The sequence below is a fragment of the Camponotus vicinus genome, unplaced genomic scaffold (assembly GCF_025532165.1).
Source record: "Camponotus vicinus isolate PSW18456_S1 unplaced genomic scaffold, iyCamVici1.0 SCAF_11, whole genome shotgun sequence".
Taxonomy (NCBI): domain Eukaryota; kingdom Metazoa; phylum Arthropoda; class Insecta; order Hymenoptera; family Formicidae; genus Camponotus; species Camponotus vicinus.
In genome coordinates this window covers 8,821,013-8,839,146 of record NW_028141947.1, presented here as the reverse complement: position 1 = coordinate 8,839,146, position 18,134 = coordinate 8,821,013, and the positions used below count along the sequence as shown (strand labels likewise).

General features: G+C 30.9%; 1 protein-coding gene across 11 annotated transcripts in view; it reads right to left on the bottom strand.

Annotated features, from left to right (window-relative positions):
• Positions 1–2,576: 2,576 nt before the first annotated feature.
• The window catches only part of Pip5k59b (Phosphatidylinositol 4-phosphate 5-kinase 59B), a 34,409-nt gene continuing 18,851 nt past the window's right edge, over positions 2,577–18,134 (bottom strand). For 8 of the 11 annotated variants that reach the window (XM_083082199.1, XM_083082200.1, XM_083082201.1 and 5 more), the window contains 4 exons: positions 15,725–15,929; positions 15,025–15,236; positions 12,906–13,006; positions 5,308–7,549 (listed from right to left, as the gene is read on the bottom strand). In XM_083082199.1, the coding sequence (XP_082938325.1) occupies positions 7,391–7,549; positions 12,906–13,006; positions 15,025–15,236; positions 15,725–15,929 (677 nt within the window). In that variant the 3' untranslated portion in view covers positions 5,308–7,390. Of the gene's footprint in view, positions 5,204–5,307; positions 7,550–9,367; positions 11,663–12,905; positions 13,007–15,024; positions 15,237–15,724; positions 15,930–18,134 lie in introns of those variants that run through there. The other 3 variants (XM_083082204.1, XM_083082205.1, XM_083082203.1) reach the window with 3 other exon arrangements.

Below are 18,134 nucleotides of genomic sequence, written 5' to 3'. Positions count from 1 at the left end.
GTGTTGAGAAGTAGCCCAACATATATCTTCTAATGGACTCCGAAATATCGTATCTTTCTCTGCCAAATATCCTTCTAATTTTATAACGTATACATTCTAATATACATATATTACAATATCACACATAGATTATATTCTGTTATAGTATCATATTATATTCTGTTCTACGATAATTTTGCAATTTTACCGAATTTTTTATGGGAAATTTATTGCACCTTGTGCTTTTAGTCTTTAAAGTATACGTGTAAATAATCACGTAACTTTCTCTTAAGATTGTTTTATTTTTCTATTAAGATAAAGTGCAATTAAAAAATAACAAATAACGAAAACAGTACAAAATTAAACAAAATTTTGGAATGGATTTTTTAAATTTATTATCAACATAAATAAAAAAAATTTAATAAAATAATTTTATTAACATATATTATGATTTATTTATTGATCATATGCTTCTTACTTTGATCTTAATCATCTACTCGAAGAAAGATTATCGCGGTATCATGAGTAACGTTTAAAATCGATTTTTTTATATTGCGATCGATTTATTTATCTATAAATGGAGTGAGAGTACAATAGCGAGAGAAGGTTGACGTAAACTTTCGCAAAATATACCTCTGTTTTCGATAAGAAAGCGCTAAGAATCAGCGCTGGTAATTTTGGCATTGGGGTCAATTTATAGGCACCTCACCCGATCTCCTTGAGTTAACTCGTGTCATGGTCAAGCTATTATGACTCGGAGCTCTCAGTTTTTTTTTCTCTCTTTAAAAACGCGTAACAATAATTCAAATTGACTAGGACCAATTGCTAATTCAATTCTAAAAGTCGAACGATATTAAATTGCATTTTTTCGCGACGAATGCAACTGTTATAATAAACATTTTTACGATTGCATAACGGAAAATTTGCAGTAAAAATCGAATACCCGCGTCTAATTTGCGCGAATTTTTTGCGCAAAATCGCCACGTATAGCACGTTTTGCGTAAGATTGGCCGTTATATCTCATCGGTTACACAGTCATCGGTTCGATTCAGTACCATATAAGGAAAAAGTAGGTAAGGGTCCCCCCCGACAGCCTTGACTCATATACGGTCGGGTCTCTCGAAGCACTTGCTCGAGTATGCCTGTGTACTCTTTTTAAACACCGATCATACGAAGAGATCGATAAATGCGATGTGCAAGCATCTGCTTGCCGTGCTCATCGAAGTAATCTAAAAACGGCGCACTAGAATATATTTTAAAATATAAGTTATATTTTTAACTTTATTGCGTGTTATAAAAACGTCTTTCGTGTTTCAAAAATAATTACTATCATATAATATTTATTTTCTCAATTTTTTTATTACTTATATATATGAGACAATTATTAAAATGAAATTAAATATATAATAAAAAATGCAATTCTTTAATTGATAATATTCTCAAACTTATACAGAAAATATTTCCTAAAATAAAGACAATGTATGGTACATCTTAATTTCATACAATATTTCTTAAAATGAAGGATCTCCCACATTATCCTGAGTAATGCTCTTGCATTGTTCATTTGTAGTTTATTGCTGCATAAAAGATAAATATAGATCTAGATATAAGCGAAACTAGCGCAGGCAGTTTGAGAAAGTACGCGTTTACCACCCGTTACAAATTAGGAAAACGCGATCATCGTCTCGCTTGGCAAAAGAGCTAATTACTAATCGAGATTATGATAATTATGGTTCTAATTAAAGAATTAGAAGATTATTATTCTGGGATTAAAGCTGCTTATTTATTTCCTACAGACGCGTCACTTAATATTTATATATGAAACTCTCGAAAAAAGTGGGTCTCCTAAAAATTAAGAATACATCTAACGGAATCGTGCGTTATGTAATAACGCGCTACCGTGCTTTTTACTCGAAATATTCTGGGTGAAAGTTAAATTACTCCGTACAAAAATATTTTTCAGCATTTCAACGACCGATTAATTCTGTTGTAAATTAACAGTCTCATTGACGTTTTATTCGTTCGACCAGTATGCAATATATCGCGTATACATTGTGAAATACTTACCTTATGCAGAATATATTGCAGCCAGGTTGAAATTCTGTCCTAATTCTGCTTCATCGATGAGCCTTTATAGGTAAGCTGAGTCATCTTAACCATCTCGTTAGCTCTTGTACTTTGTTAATTTCGCAGATAGCTTCTTTTTCGACGCTTATATAGGATCACTTTAATTAAAGTAATAACGATAATGACATCGTAATCCGAGATAATGTGAAATTCGTCGGCTTAACACGGAATATTTAATGACATTAATACTAATTATACTAATTTTAAAAGCGAAGTTGTGCTGGAGTTGTGCATTATGTGACATAAATCTTTGCGTGTTCATGCTTTTATTCTTATCTTGCTTCGGATACTCACCTTCTTTTCTGCAGTAATGTTTTCACGTTACAATCTCAGAGCGATTCAAGACTAATCTACGGCTTAAGCTAATATGTGTCGATAGATATGATAAATTATATAGCGTTACATTACGTGACGAGGCAGATTCGGGATTTTTTCTGACGGGCAAATGCAAAAAAATGAAATCATTTCCGTTATAAATAAATAGGACGCAACAATAATTTATTCTTCGTTATCGTACATCAGTGGGCTGAAGTAAACTATCCGCCTAACGAGGTATCAAGATATCGCGACAATATCGCAAGAAAAAAAAATAAAAATGCAAGATATCACGCACGATCGCGCGTATATAGCAATTGTTCGAAAACAAGCGTATTTGTGATAAACAGAATATTACTTTGTTGAAACTTCTTTTAATTTTTAGTAGCTTGTAATGAAAAGAGAGACTAATATATCGACTATTTTTGTTTTTAGAGATTATTTTACTTTTTAAAGATTATTTTACTTTTCGAAAAATCTGTTAATTTGTTCACGAAATACGCTTGTTGGCGAATATTCTGCAATCTGTTATATATTTGGATACGTGCGCCATTTTTTTTGTATGTATATATATATATAAATATATCTATTTTTTACACACGCAAATAATATCTTTCTGTAAATATGTACAGATGGAACATCGGAAGTGACACTTGAATAAGGTTTCAAGCGCGCCGAGTCCTCACATAAATATCACGCAAATTACATTTCAATTGTTACGGATAATGAGATTCTTTCTTGTGTAATATTCATTATATAATTGAATTTTATTACTATTTTATATATTATTAACTTTACAATATGTATATAATATGGTTATTGGCCTCTCATTCGACATTCTACATTCGCATGTTATACTAATTGAATGATTAAATCACTAAAGTAATAGTATTTTTTACAGCAAAAATTGTATATTTTTCTTGAATTTATGTACGGGAAAAGAATTTACTATTATCAATTAATAAATAAATAATTAGTTATAAAATTTATCATTTAAAATAATATATGTTCTTCGTCATGTGCCAATTCTTTTACTCGTTTGCAATTTAATTATTTTATCTTTAATTTGTGTGATATTAATTACTCTGATTTAATATAATATAATATCTGATTTAATATCTTAATTTAATAAATCTAATTTAATTAATCTGATTTAATATAATATTATACTATTTTATGTCAAAATAAAAGGAGAGATTCGGAGAAATTTACATTCTGTTATGAAAGGCCAATAACCGCATCTCATTTATCTTCCTTGATTATTGCATAATTATACTTATATCTTATTCAATTTTTTCTACAATTTAAATCTATTTTAAAACTATTCCCAAATTATTTATGGACTATGAGCATCCTCTACCACGCTATCGCGAGACATCGCGTCACATTCGCGCGTTTGCTTCTTATTTTTCAAAAAACAATTCTAGTTACAATTAGTTTTAATATTGCGTGAACGAGAAACACGAAATAATAATTTGAATAATTCACTTACAATGATGCAAAGAACAAAACTCAAATTGAAAATTGGAAACGTTAAAAGATTACGAGATCGTAAAGGGAATGTTTCTCAAATTAATTTTTTTTTTACAATATATCATATGTACACAAAATTCTTATTAACATTTTCCTATTGCACGCGACAGTTTGCTAAATTGCGAGTGATTTAGATAAGATCGAGAATGCTCAGATTTACACAAGAATATGCAAGAATTATGCAAGAATTATGTAAGATTTTCGAGACAGCGTATTTATGCATATGGAATGATAACGCAATTATCGAAGCGATTTCGATAGTAATTTCAATGGCAGAGATACGCACAAATAACAGAAACTTGCGCCTATTATGACAATTAACTCGTAGCAATTGAGGCAAGTCTCGTATTAAAATATCTATGCCAAGATCAATTGAGGTAATTGCTAGTTACTGCTAACACCTCCCACTGCAATTTGTATCTCAGCACTTACGATCTCTGCTCATTTATGTTTCGCGGATGTATTTCCCGGAAGACATCCACCATGTATTAAATACATCTAAACGCTATCGAATGACAAATTATCTTTCGCAATCAAGACACATATGCATTTTAATAAAATAATCTATAAATAAAACACCGCTCACTCGACTCGTTTATATTCACGATTTTATAATTATTGTATTATATCGAAACCGTAAGAATAAAAAAAGAATGAAAGATCTTTAAAAGATCTATATAAAAATAGTACCAGATATGAAAGTATGCAGTTTTCGCAAATAAATTTACGGAAGTGCCCTGCGTGCCCGTTGTGTATATATTTGAAAGCCACGAGAAAATATCTTAATTAATATACGAGGCAGTACGAATAAGGTAGCAAAAGAGAAAAATAAATAACTTAAACGTAGTGCGCTCGTTTTTTTTTCTTCAGGTATTATTGCTATAATTCATAATTATCCAAATTTAAACATGATTTCTTAATTTTAATTCTGTTACAAGTATCTACTTTTAGTCACTTTGCAAAAATTCTAAATGGAATATAAAGTCGAATTAATTTTTCTCTCGATGTAAAAATGATATATCGATAGCACTCTGTCAATTCCGAGCACACTTTGCTTAATTGCTATATGCGTTTAAACTTACATCAAACTTAATACTAGTACTTTTTTTTCATACATTAATTCCAGAGATTTCTACAAATGCACCAACTGCCCGTCAGGCCACAGTCATATTTGTGTCCCGCAATCATTTTTCTCGCTCTCTTTTCGCTTTTTCTACAACTACCTCCGTTCACTTGTTTATAGATGAGTCTGAAAGGGAGCAAATAAAGAAACCAGGATAAGAAACTCGTTAAAATAAAGTAAAAATAAAGTGGATCGAGGATAAAAAGGATATAAAGCACTACAGATAGCAATCTTCTTAAGACAGTTGATTTAATGTTTTATAATGATAAAATGTTTCAACAGTTCAAAGTTCAATGATTGAAATTTCGGTATTTAGTAGAGAGCGTCCTTTTTGAGATAATAATATTAAATCTCTCTTTTTAATGATAAAATATATACGACTGCAGTAAAGTGAGAATGTCAGTAAAAAGTATAATGATGCGATGCATACAAGAATCAATATTGTACATCGCTCGACGACGATAATATCAATAATCATAAAAATAATTATAATTACTTTATTTAAATAATATATATGTATATTTATATATTGCCAAACATTCTCGATTAAGTGACAGATTTATTCCTGACAACACAATTGAAGGGTCGCTTCGTTACTGAAACTAATTAACATTATTATATTAGTTTTTCGGACAGATAGGAATGGACTAGATGTCGTGAATTCAGTTAGCAATATATTTTTTCTAATAACACACTAACGTCGAAGGTTATAATTAATTAACAATTAAGAGGAAAAAGCGCTCGAATATCTCGTTTAAGCTAATGCATAAAGTATCAAGCTTTAAAATCGATACAACTAGTCCATCGCTATCGATTGCCGTATACATGTGATTTCTCAACCCAGCTTCCATCCCCAATTCTTAAAATATTATATACATACACACACATGTATATATTATATATATACATATATATATATATATATATATATATATATGTATACATATATTGTGTATTTATAAGTCCATCTGAATATCCAGGAATCATTTCAATCGCAATGTCATCTGATATCCAAAGACAAATAATACAAAAAAATAGTAGAAAATGCAAGAATTAAGAAATATAACTCCTATGAATACACTTTGCAGACATTGGAGACTCAGAAATAATGATTATATTACAAAATAATATATTATTCGTGTTTTACAATAAGTTGGTGATGAAGTTCTATCAACTCTTGCTTAGTGTCGAAAATAATTTGAGCCAATAGAAATATTAATTAAATCAGTGGAAAATATATTCTCAACATCTCCTCATTAATCATTAAATATTATCACAAATTAAATTCAAGCATACCCATAGACTTATTCTAATGTTAGTGATTTAAAAAAAAATAATACAATGATAATACTTAATGATTAAAAATTTTACTAATATATTAATTAAATTTGTAAATAGTACTGTTCATTGACGGATAAAATATAAGACTAAAAAAAATTCATTCACTTTGAGATGACAGAATAAAACGAGCAAATGCGGAAGTGGAAGAGACGCATGGATTAATAGATCACAATAAATACATGTCTTCGTTAAACCGATTGCCTTTTATCGAATTGTTGGCACATTTATACGATTAAACAATATCATAAATGTCTGCGACTTAATTTTACATTTGATTCTCAGCGATCATCATGCCTTCACCAATCAAATAAATGCAGCGCGCATAAAATTATGCAATATACACGTATGTTAGCTATAATTTCTTTTTAATAAATTTCTTTTTAATAAAACTTTTTAATAAAGATATTTTTTGTTCATTATTTCTTTGAGTATTAATGCATAATTAGATCCATGATATGTGTCAATATTAAGTGAAGGTAGAAATTGTGAAAATTTAAATACATTTATCTTTAATTTCTTTTTTTGTTTCCAATCTTATTTTGTTAAAATTACGAATCCATTTCGATTACATCTTATTGTTGCATCTATATAAATGACATCTACAAAACAATTATAATAAGAACATTCATAGATTCATCAATTAATGTAATATCACACACATTGTCTCTGTATTATTTTATCTCTATATATCATATACATTACTAAGAACATTATTAATTTAAATATTAAAAAATGTTATACATTTTATGTTTAAAATTCTTTTACAATCAGCTTTATGATAAAATTATAATAATAATTTCTTTTACAACATATCATATCCTTTGATATAATTCGACAACATTTCAGATCTGAGGCTTCGAACGTGCTCGATTATATGCATATTTTATGCATATATTATAGTTTTATTGATTTAGAATCTTGCAAACATCTATAAAAAATAATTTATATTAATCCTGATGGACTCTGCGTGTGTTATGGTGCTCGACGTCGAACGTTTAATGCTCTTTGCATGTTCCTCATAATCGCGACGTGGTTCGAATTATCGCGCTTCAAACTCGTCCTGATTTGACGATAAAACGAAAAGGATGAGCTTTGCTGCAATTGATGCTGTCCGTCTTGGCTGGTTCGCCTCTGAATAATTCGAATACAGAAAGATATGTCCTATATTTATTTTTATTTACTCGGGCGCATGTTTCAATATGCGTACATTTCAAGAATATTCAAAAATTTTATTAAAAATGAAATATTTTTTATTCATTATTAAGAACCGTTTCTATTTTAATCTTTCAATTATTTTAAAGATACGTGTATCAAGCCAATTAAGAAATGAACTACAAATTAAATTATATGTCATCTGTAAAACTTATCAAGTTGATCATATCCTTAATGTATATATGAATGCAATAAGATCAAATTAAAAGTAAATAAAAATATAGTTATATACATTAATTATTAATTAATTATTGGTAATATATATTTTGATTAATAATTATATAATACAATAAAAGAGATGCTAAATTTGTAACTTGATAAAGCACATTGATTTATTTGACGATATGATCGAAAAGTTATAAAACAATGTTATTTCACGAGTGGCATCAACGTCAATTTTGTATAAGCACACACGAAACACACAGAGAAACATCTGCGTATAACATATCATTTGGCGTTTGCAAGCAGAAAAGGTTTATATTAATCAAGAAGGAACATGCATGATTTTTTCGAACACGACAATCGCTGAAAATCAGATTAAAAGAAAACTTTCAAAATTATAAACAATGTCTCTTATCATTTTCACGAGAAAAGAAAATGATTAAACATTATGTTAGAACAATTTCAATATTTTTTAAGCAACGTAGCATATTTTTCGCGCATTCCATTTTGACATTCAACAATGATCTTTTAATTTCTTTCTGAATTTTTTCGCGTGAATGAATAAGAATTATTCTCAATTCAAATCCCAAAATATTTAATTCCCGGGGATATGTTAAAAAAATATTACGCTTTCGAAATTGTTAACGTTGTTAGTAATATGTTTATAGAATCGGGATCCTAACAATTACGATAATGGTAATACCCACCAGAGGGATATCGAATTAACAAAGCTACTGTGTGTCATGAAGCTATCTCGGCAGTAAAATCTGCATCCACGGTAAAATTTTAATAATCCTCGTGGATTTCTCATCGACTTTGCCCGATAATGCAAATCGATCTAGCCCATAAAATATCATTTGTAACATTAATTATTACTCTTATTTATCGTTGTACATGTGGTCTCTGTTAAAAGATACAAATCAAGTTTTTCATTGGAATGCGTCAACAAAATTCGCCCAAATGCTTTTTCAATTGTTAAAATATACGGTCCCATATTTGTGAAAATACACGACGGAATATTGCGATGTACAAAATAAAAGGTACTTTAATAATAAGATATCGAGATGTATGTTAGCTTGATTCTCTTCAAAGCGTTCATTCCGTTACCGAGATGCGGTGAGATTTTACCGCCAATCATATATGTTACATCGACTGTTTAGAAGCGTTTTATAATAATAATACGTATAATTGAACAACATTTTGGCCTTTCAAAACGTTCGCGATAACTCTCACGTACTATTATAGCAACGCGATTACACATCTGAATGCTCTGCTACTACGAAGTATTGTACGTACACGGCACTATAAATTTATCTTTCTTTCCTCGCCAATTGTCCTCATCGCGTCGTATTATTATATATAATACAGCACCGGCAAGGCAATATTTCCGAATGCATAACCTGATTCTGATGAGCGTTGGATATATATCGTGAAGAAATTTAAACTAAGTCTGTGTTTTATTTGCAGATTTAATTTCCCGCGAATTCACTAGACTTCTACACTTCTGGAACATTGGAAATTTTCTCTATATTGTGAATTTCTCCTTCTCCCTTAGCAGAATATATCATATGTGTCATCATCTATAATATATAATCTTACACTTTCGCTATTACCAGTAGTAATATTTTCAATAGCTTCGTCTTTATTCTTGTCAGTACATTCAATCTATTAATAGTTTTTATCTTCTATGCGTTAGAAAAAGTTTTGCTTAGGAAAAAAGAAAATACATATATATTTTATCGTATCAAAAAATTAAAATTATTATGCAGAAATAAATTAATAAATGCTTTTGAGGAAAAAAACGGAGAGAAACGTTATGTTGTTTTACAAAATGTTACATGTTTTAAATTCTTCTATTAGGATCATGCAATTGCTACGATTAGAATATACCAAATTCATTACAAAAGGTTCTATTTTTTTATCAAAAATTCATAGCAAGATTCGGAGATATAAAAAATACTTCTCTCTTTTGTTTCTTCAGGCTATTTTATAAACGGTATCATCCAAAGCTCATCAGAATTCGGGAAGAATAACCCGAGACGGTTCCTTTGCGGGTACACACGCACGTTGTATTTATAATATGTATACACGGTACACATTTTTCTGCGTGTGTGTACATATGTGTATGTATACAGATACATACAGAGATAGACAGAACGTGTGAGACACATATAGACACATGTACATAACACTAACTACATATCGCAATAAAAAGGAATCGCGCGGGCCTCCTGCTAGCCGAACACTATGCGCAAGCATTTATCTTATTTATTTACAATCGCTCCATTTCTCGTCGTGCATCCATTTAATATTCAATATTCAAATGCTTATTGCATCGACTTCTCTCACGTAGCGAAACTTACGATATCAATTCATCGACGGCGACGACTCGATTAGGAAAAAGACCCATGAATTATGTGCGGATAATAGATACACGTGAAAACGTCTCGAAGTGAATAAAATGCCATTTTCCATAATTCTTCTTAGGAATGTATAATTGCTTAAAATCGCTTACTTTCTACTTCTTGATACATAATTTTCACGACTTATTTTGTTCTTTTATCTTATGTCCTAGCTAGATAGACCTTTTGGTGCTTTTTTGTCTTCTTACTTTCCTACATATATTCCAAAATAAATTTCTAACTTTAAAACCTTACGAAATATTTAATCCTTTTGGCATTGCTAATTTTCCTTGACAAAAAAGTAATATGAAATAAATATGTAATAATTAAAGATTTATACGCCGATATAATAAAAGTAATTTAAATTACGCTATTCTCAGTCTTTATCGAAAGTCTATGAAAACGCGACGTTTCTTGATGAAATTCTTGAAATGGCATTCCAATCACTTCCCAAGTCGATTCCAGCAATGTCGAAAGCGTTATCGAGTACTGTAGGCCGACGATTATCACGTTCTTGATAAATATATGTAACCACAATGATATTGACTCTCTCTTTATACCCAGGAAGATTTAAGGATGCCCATAAGGATATCGAAAGTGTTCCCTTATCATAACGAGAAGCACATTCGAGTGAAATAATCGCCCCTGTTTATGTATACAGATATACATGTCGATATCCGATTAATAATAGAAGTCGCGGACCGAGACGAACGATCTTTATATCGAAAATGCACGTTAATGATTGAAAACTGCGTTAAGTACAAGCACGTCTATAACGAAATATGAACGCATGAAAATCAAATAATTCTTGAGCTTGTAATCCAGAACAAATCGCATATTCGCCTCGATCCTCGATGAAGCTATTCGTGCTATCTTCCGTTTTAACCCTCAAGTAGTCGTGCTATTAAATGTTTAAATGTACAAATTATCATATATAATAATTCGAGATATTTATAAAGCAATTCCTTAATACCTTAATAAAGATATTAAATAAAAAGCGTATATATAAGTAGGAATAACTGTAGAAAAGAAATTTTCTCGAATATGGGAAAAGAGAAACCAGTAGCAATAATAATGATGATAAAAGACAAGAGTAATAAAGGAATGAAGAGAGACAAGAATTTTAACAAATAAAGCATAGTCTCTTGCGAGGATGATTGCACAAAGTGCCAGTACCAATAATGGCAAACATATCATTGATAAAATTAGCTTGAAAAGCAAATTACACCAACCGGAGCAACTTATTCTAACGCGACCAATCAAGGGTTAAACCGCATATTTTGCTGTCTGTAACCATTCTACGTCTCCTTCGCAGCCACTCACTCGCACATTCTCTCTTTCTCACTTTCACTTCAGAAGATTCGTCGCTACGACGGTGCGGATCACCCACAGCACGTTGCACACGAAGTGACGAAGATTAGTGGAGAAGGACGAGAGTCGTGCATTCTCACTCGCGCTGCAGTATCTCCTGATTCAGGAAAATAGACAAAGCGTTCAAACAGTCTGACTCTCTCGCACGAAGCGTTCCAAAGCAGCTGTTCGTTTCTGTCAGAATGAATTTCATGAGCTAAGAAAGGTCTGTTTTCGACAAGAGAGTAACTCATAATTGTTTCTCTCTCTATCTATCTTTCCCTCGGAATTAATGAGTATTTTCAAACTGTTTTAGCTACCAGTTAATTGTAGACAATTATGAGAATTATACTTTGCTTCCTTTGCAGTTCGTAAGTATCTCTATATTTTTTTTGTTTGTTAAAAATATATCAGATTAATATCACGTTTTGAATTGACACTATTTCTTCGAGAAGCGAAAAACGATTCGTGTAACATAAATCATGCTGATGTGTATACTTTGCACGCATATTTTTGTGTTTCGTCAGTCGACGGTGCCTTGCGATAAAACATTTGTTTACTTTTCAATAAAGTGCGTGTCGCAGCATGATGGAGAATATCGTCGTCACGCAAATCATTTCAGCGATGAACGTCTCGAGAATATCGACAATTACATCATTTCCAAAAATGTGCTACTATTTAAATTTTATAACAATGTTTGGCTTCTTTTGGAACGCTCCATGCAGATCGAGGATTAGTCAGTTCATAGGGAGAAAAATCTATTTCCTGGAAAATCCAGGACAATTATTCGAGGGAACGTTAAATGGGTTTAAAGCCGCTGACAGCGCGATTATCACTCGTTAGGTTTTTGTCACCGTCTATCTTCAGTTATAATAATCCCTGTGATCACACTCGACAAGAATACGTTTAAATAATTCGATCAATCGGCCACTGACAAGAGCGAACTTACCATCTTGTATAAATCGTCTGTTTGCGGAAATATACAGCAGCGGCAACAGATCAAGTCATGATAATATTAGTGCGATTATACTTATAAAAAGCATTCACTATTTATAGCGATAAAATATAAATTAAATAAACGATACTTATTTATAAATAAAAAGTTATGCTTTAATTAATATAATAATGACGGCTATATCAATGAAATTATTGAAATGAAGGTACAAAAAGATAGTAATTATTACAAAATAAACCTTTTTATTTCAAGAGTTGATTTTGTAATTTTATATGGCTCATTTTATGTGCATTTTAAGTATAAAATATATGCATATAATTTTTTTGTAACAATATTAACATGATTCTCTGTTGCTTGCTCTGTATATTCTGTGTCCGATCGGTCGGTAAAATAAATAAGGACTCACCATTTCGGTCGTGAGACTCGCTAGTGCTTCTTCTACGGTGGCAGCGATCCTTCCGCCGTCATCCTGACGCTGATTACCTTTGATCGGCGTCGTCGGGCAACCTAAAATTATCGTTAATCGTCATCGTGCAAAAAATAATGTTAGACCTTTTAGAGATTGCCCATAACGAAAAATTGTAAAGCCCATAAATAAAAATATTTCGAGCGATAATGTGATTTATAAATTATAGTTTTATTCTCGAAAAAAAAGCGGGAAAGCAATCGCAACTGCAAGATTGAGAAATCTCGAGATATTTTGTAGCAGCTTGAAATATTACATCAGAACATATGCGCGTAACATCTGTATAAATGTCTTATTTAAATAGTTTGATGAAAATTGATTTTTAGGGCTTCTGTATCTCTCTCCCTTTTCTCTCGAGGTTTCGCAATCTTCGGGTCGAATCACGAAATGTTGAAAACATCGTGCATTCTATAAATCGTGTTACGTATAAAGAAAAGCATGTGAATTAATTGCTTGAGTGAACCAATATAGTGAAAAAAGATATAGATAAAAGAAAGATCGAAACTTATCTCGTAGCCCAGCGATCCCAAGCAATCATCGAAGCTCGAAAAATATATATATGGGTAAAAATAGAAAAATAAAATCAGTGTGTAGACAGGATCTGATGAAGAGTGACGAGAGAGTGGTTTCGTATTTCTTTTTTTCATATTTTCTCCTTTATTATCTCTTTCTTTCATTTGTCGTAAAATTATCTTAAGCATCTCAATAAGACTTTCTTTGACTTAGCTATATAAAAAGCATTCATTATTTATAGGACTAGACAAAATAATATTGAGTTATTGCAGAATAGAGTTGTTTTCATTCTTTCTACTTGACCGATGTCACTTTTATCGATATAATTAATTTTCTCATAATTAACACATAAGTAGAAGTAGAGCACTCGAAATGACTCAAAGAATTGCAATTATGCAAAATGCACGTCATTGCTTTCATGGCAATCACTTCCGTGTCATAAATAGTAATGCCCACATTATTATTCATGTAGAATTAAACGAGATGGAAATTATTTTTTCTCGAAATACAAAATCTACCATATTTAAATAATAATTAATTACTAAGTTTTCGCTTTTTGATTATCACATTCCATATGTTTTATATGTGTGTATATGTGTGTATATGTGTATATATATAATTTTGATATAATTAGATATATCATATCGCTCTCTCTATAATTTCAAAAAATCATCACTTTTGAAAAATAGTATAATAAATAAAATATAACGATGAATAAAAATCGTATTAAAAATCAATAAAAATATACAGAATAAATTGAGAGAATTGGTTTCAATTCATATAACAATTTATTCTGATCTTTGATATGTGTTAATTAATGCATCTTATATTTTTTCTATTTACTCCATCGTTAAATAAAGATTCTATTACTTCAATGAAAAAATATTTTTCCTTCGACATTAGAAAAAAGTCCTGCGCTAATTTGGCACTGGAATGTGATAACTGTTTATGTTATGACATATGAATTTGTAAAGTTAAAATAATGGTAATGTAATGTACATATACGCTGTACACATTTTATAGCATAATTAAAAAATAATGTTTAATGTTGTGAATTAAAACTTTCATGACAATTCGTTGAATATATTCAATATATTCATACTTAATAGTTGTACTATATTGATATTTTGTGTTATAATTGTTATATTAATAAGATACAAAGAAATCCATCACCAACATAATCATCAATATTATTGTATCATATAATCGATATCAGTCAAATATAAAGAAATTCTATAAAAAGAAAACTTTAAATCTACAGAATTGGCATAATATACGTATATAAATTCTGGGAAAGAATCGAATACTTCTCGCAAAAAATCAACATAAAAAATCTACAACAATCATCAACAACCTATAATCGAAAAGCAGACTCAACATGAGAATCAACGTGACGCTCACGTTCGTTCTCGCAAATTTTCTTGTCAGAGCGTTCGAGTAGATACAAGAGGGGAAGAAGCTAGCGGCAGAAGAAGATGTAGCTGTGGTCCTCGTGGCAGTACTCTTCAGGAGCCGTAGTAGATGTTGAGCGCGTACAGCAACTTACCTATGTCGCCGCTGCTGGAGCTCTCGGTGAAGGATGGCGTCCCCTCAGTCCACGTGGGCGTCGAGCCCTCGGCGCTTCCGGCCGGTGGCGTCCACGTGAGACAGCCACCCCCGCGACTGCTGCCTCCGCTCTCGACGCTCAACGATGACTTGGTTTCCCTGCCGCCGCTGCCACTACCGCTTCCGCTGCTCTCCAAATGCACGTCCGATATGCTATTGGAATAGATTTGTTCAAGATTTAATACCTAGTGACCGAGGAACGAGTATAATCATGTGTGTGATTAAATTAAAATCAAATAATACTAACATTTTCCTTTTCCTGAAGATGCCGTGATAAAGCAAAAAAAAGTCTTCGTTTAGATGCGTGCAAAGTGCAAAGATAAGCGTAAAATATATGTATATGTATATCTCATAATCAATATCAATAATATATCATTAACATCAAAAAAAAAGCTTAAAGACAAAGTGTAAAGACGATACATATGTATTTTGTCAATTATATATCTGATCAATCAGTAACATTTATTCTCGAAAATTGCAATTAGCATTCTGCATCATTTCTCTTGACTAATTATTGTAATCCAGATAAGCATACACACAAAAAGTAATAGGTAATTTTTTTCTTGATTTCATGTTACTGATTGAAAATGAAGATAGATTAAAATTGTCAACATTTAGTGTTATAAAAAAATCGTACTCACCTTACAGTGTCGTGATACGTCTTGGTGAGCGTAACATGATGAACAACCTTATTTTGCTTGGTATGAGCAGAACTCAGGCTGCTCGCGAGAATAGTAGCGCCGCCTTGTTGAAGATGACCACCGGAAGCCAGAGTTTGGTCGTTCGAGCGGACCGCGTCGTCAAAGGGCGGGGGCGGGGTGGAGCAGGTGGAAGGAAGGGTGCCACCTACAAAAAGCGCACTACAATTAGCCCTAATCGACACGCGACTATCATTTCAAACGCTAAAATAATAGCAAGGGTGAAATGGCGAAGAATAGATGGGATAAAGAATTCGTTTAGTGCAGAATCATATTTATACACTAGTACTGAGATACATGTTTAGCGGAAAAAAATACGGTTTGCTTCGAAGCGGTTTTGGAAAAAATATATTTTTTATCGTGGCCTCTTGAGATACTAATGTTTTCGTTAAAGAAATTGAAAAATTTAGAAATATTTTGTATGATAAGGTATTTACCATCATATCAGGTTGCATCAATTTTTATATCTGTTAACAATTTGATCATCATGATAAGAAAATTATTAATTTAATATATTAATATAAAAATTATCAATTTTTTTAAATATACATTTGCAGAGAAATTGAATCAACAGAACAAATTGAATCATTCATTGAATCATATTGATTTAAAATGATTCAATCAGTCCGGTTTAAAATAGTAATGATATCTGCTCTAAAAATCTACGCGAGAAATTAACCCTTTTGCCTATCTACGCGTATGTATACGGTTGATGAAGCTTAGGATAAAAACAACTATAAATATTTACAAGAAGAAAGACAATTAATACAAAGTTTATAAGCAATTTTATACGCAATAAGGAAATTATTTAGAGCAAAAAATTACATTTTCAACACTTGTTTAGAGACAACAAGCAAGTTAGCAAGCTATTATTTCAAATTGTATAAATCGATTTATATCACGATAAAATTGTTTATTGCACGATAAAATTATTTATTGCACAACTATGCGACAGTTATATGAAATTATTGCATTCTTAAAAATGCTGAAAATGTAAAACATTTTTAATAGTAGAGATGCAATAAAAAAATAAAACATCTATTCAAAATTAGAAGAAATAATTTTAAACTTTCATTAAATAATATTCTATCTACGTGTCAAGCTATATGTGTATACTATGCAAGTGCAATAGCAAACAAATTATTTATCTAGAACAGGTAGGACAGATTGAGTTTTACATGATACATCATCACGCATTGATATAGACATGTATTACATCGAGATAAAGAGTCAAGGAATTATTAATATACATTTTATAAATAAAAAACTAAATCCTTCGAAATTTTTCGAGCCGATATACATAATACAATTACAAGTGAATAAACGCAATTAAATGAATGAACCATTAAAAAAGATAAAATAATAAAAAGATATATCATTACAAGAATGATAACAATGTAAACAAAATTTCATTTTGTGTATAATACATTGCGTTTATTTACTTGTTGATGAAAAATTCTACACATGCAATTTTTAATTTTTAAAAATTACTAAGAACGTTAATCAATCATAGATTGTTGCGTAATGATAATTTTGCACAATGAACAGAGAATGATCTAAACTGTATAAACGATACCTCGTCGATGTCTTAAAATCGACTGACATTGAAATGTCGCAGACGTGGAAAAGAGACGAGGAAAAGTGTCTATTAGTCAACGCAGATTATTTTCCTCTCGATGTCTAGCAATATAAATAACATGAAGAACAATTAATAATAAACATGATATAATTTTCTTCGATATCCATTGATGATTACTAAAACATTGTTATCAATCTAATATGTGAAATCGGATGATGATATGCAGAAAATAATAATACTTGCGTTATCATGCGGCAGTGATAGTAAGGGAAAAATATAAATGTCTGATAAAAGAGAGAGCGTCCAATGGAGGAAGATGAAAGCTATTGTTTTTCCTTATAAGGTTGCAATTCTTATAAAGCTGCCATTCTTCCTTATAAAGTTATAAATTCGAAACAATCTGATTGTTTATCGTTTATCGGATCGGAAATCGTTATCAACTTGGTATTATCGAAACTCTTTTAAGTCATCTGTTATTATATCTTTTTTAAGGCGTAGGCTTCTTCTTATTTTTACATTGCCAAGTAATTTTCGTAATAATCTAAAATTACCAGCTAGAAAATACATTTTTATGTAAACGATCGTGTCTTTCGATAAGTGTGTAAAAAAGAGACATTCGGTTTTATCATTCCAAATTCTTGCGAATTAAATGACAGATCGTTGCCACTCGAAAGAGATTTAAATCTTTCGTGTTTAGTATTTAATATTTTCGCTTTCAACTCTATTTTTTCCTCTTCCTGATTTAATTGGGTTTTGTTAGTCGACGGTGTAAAT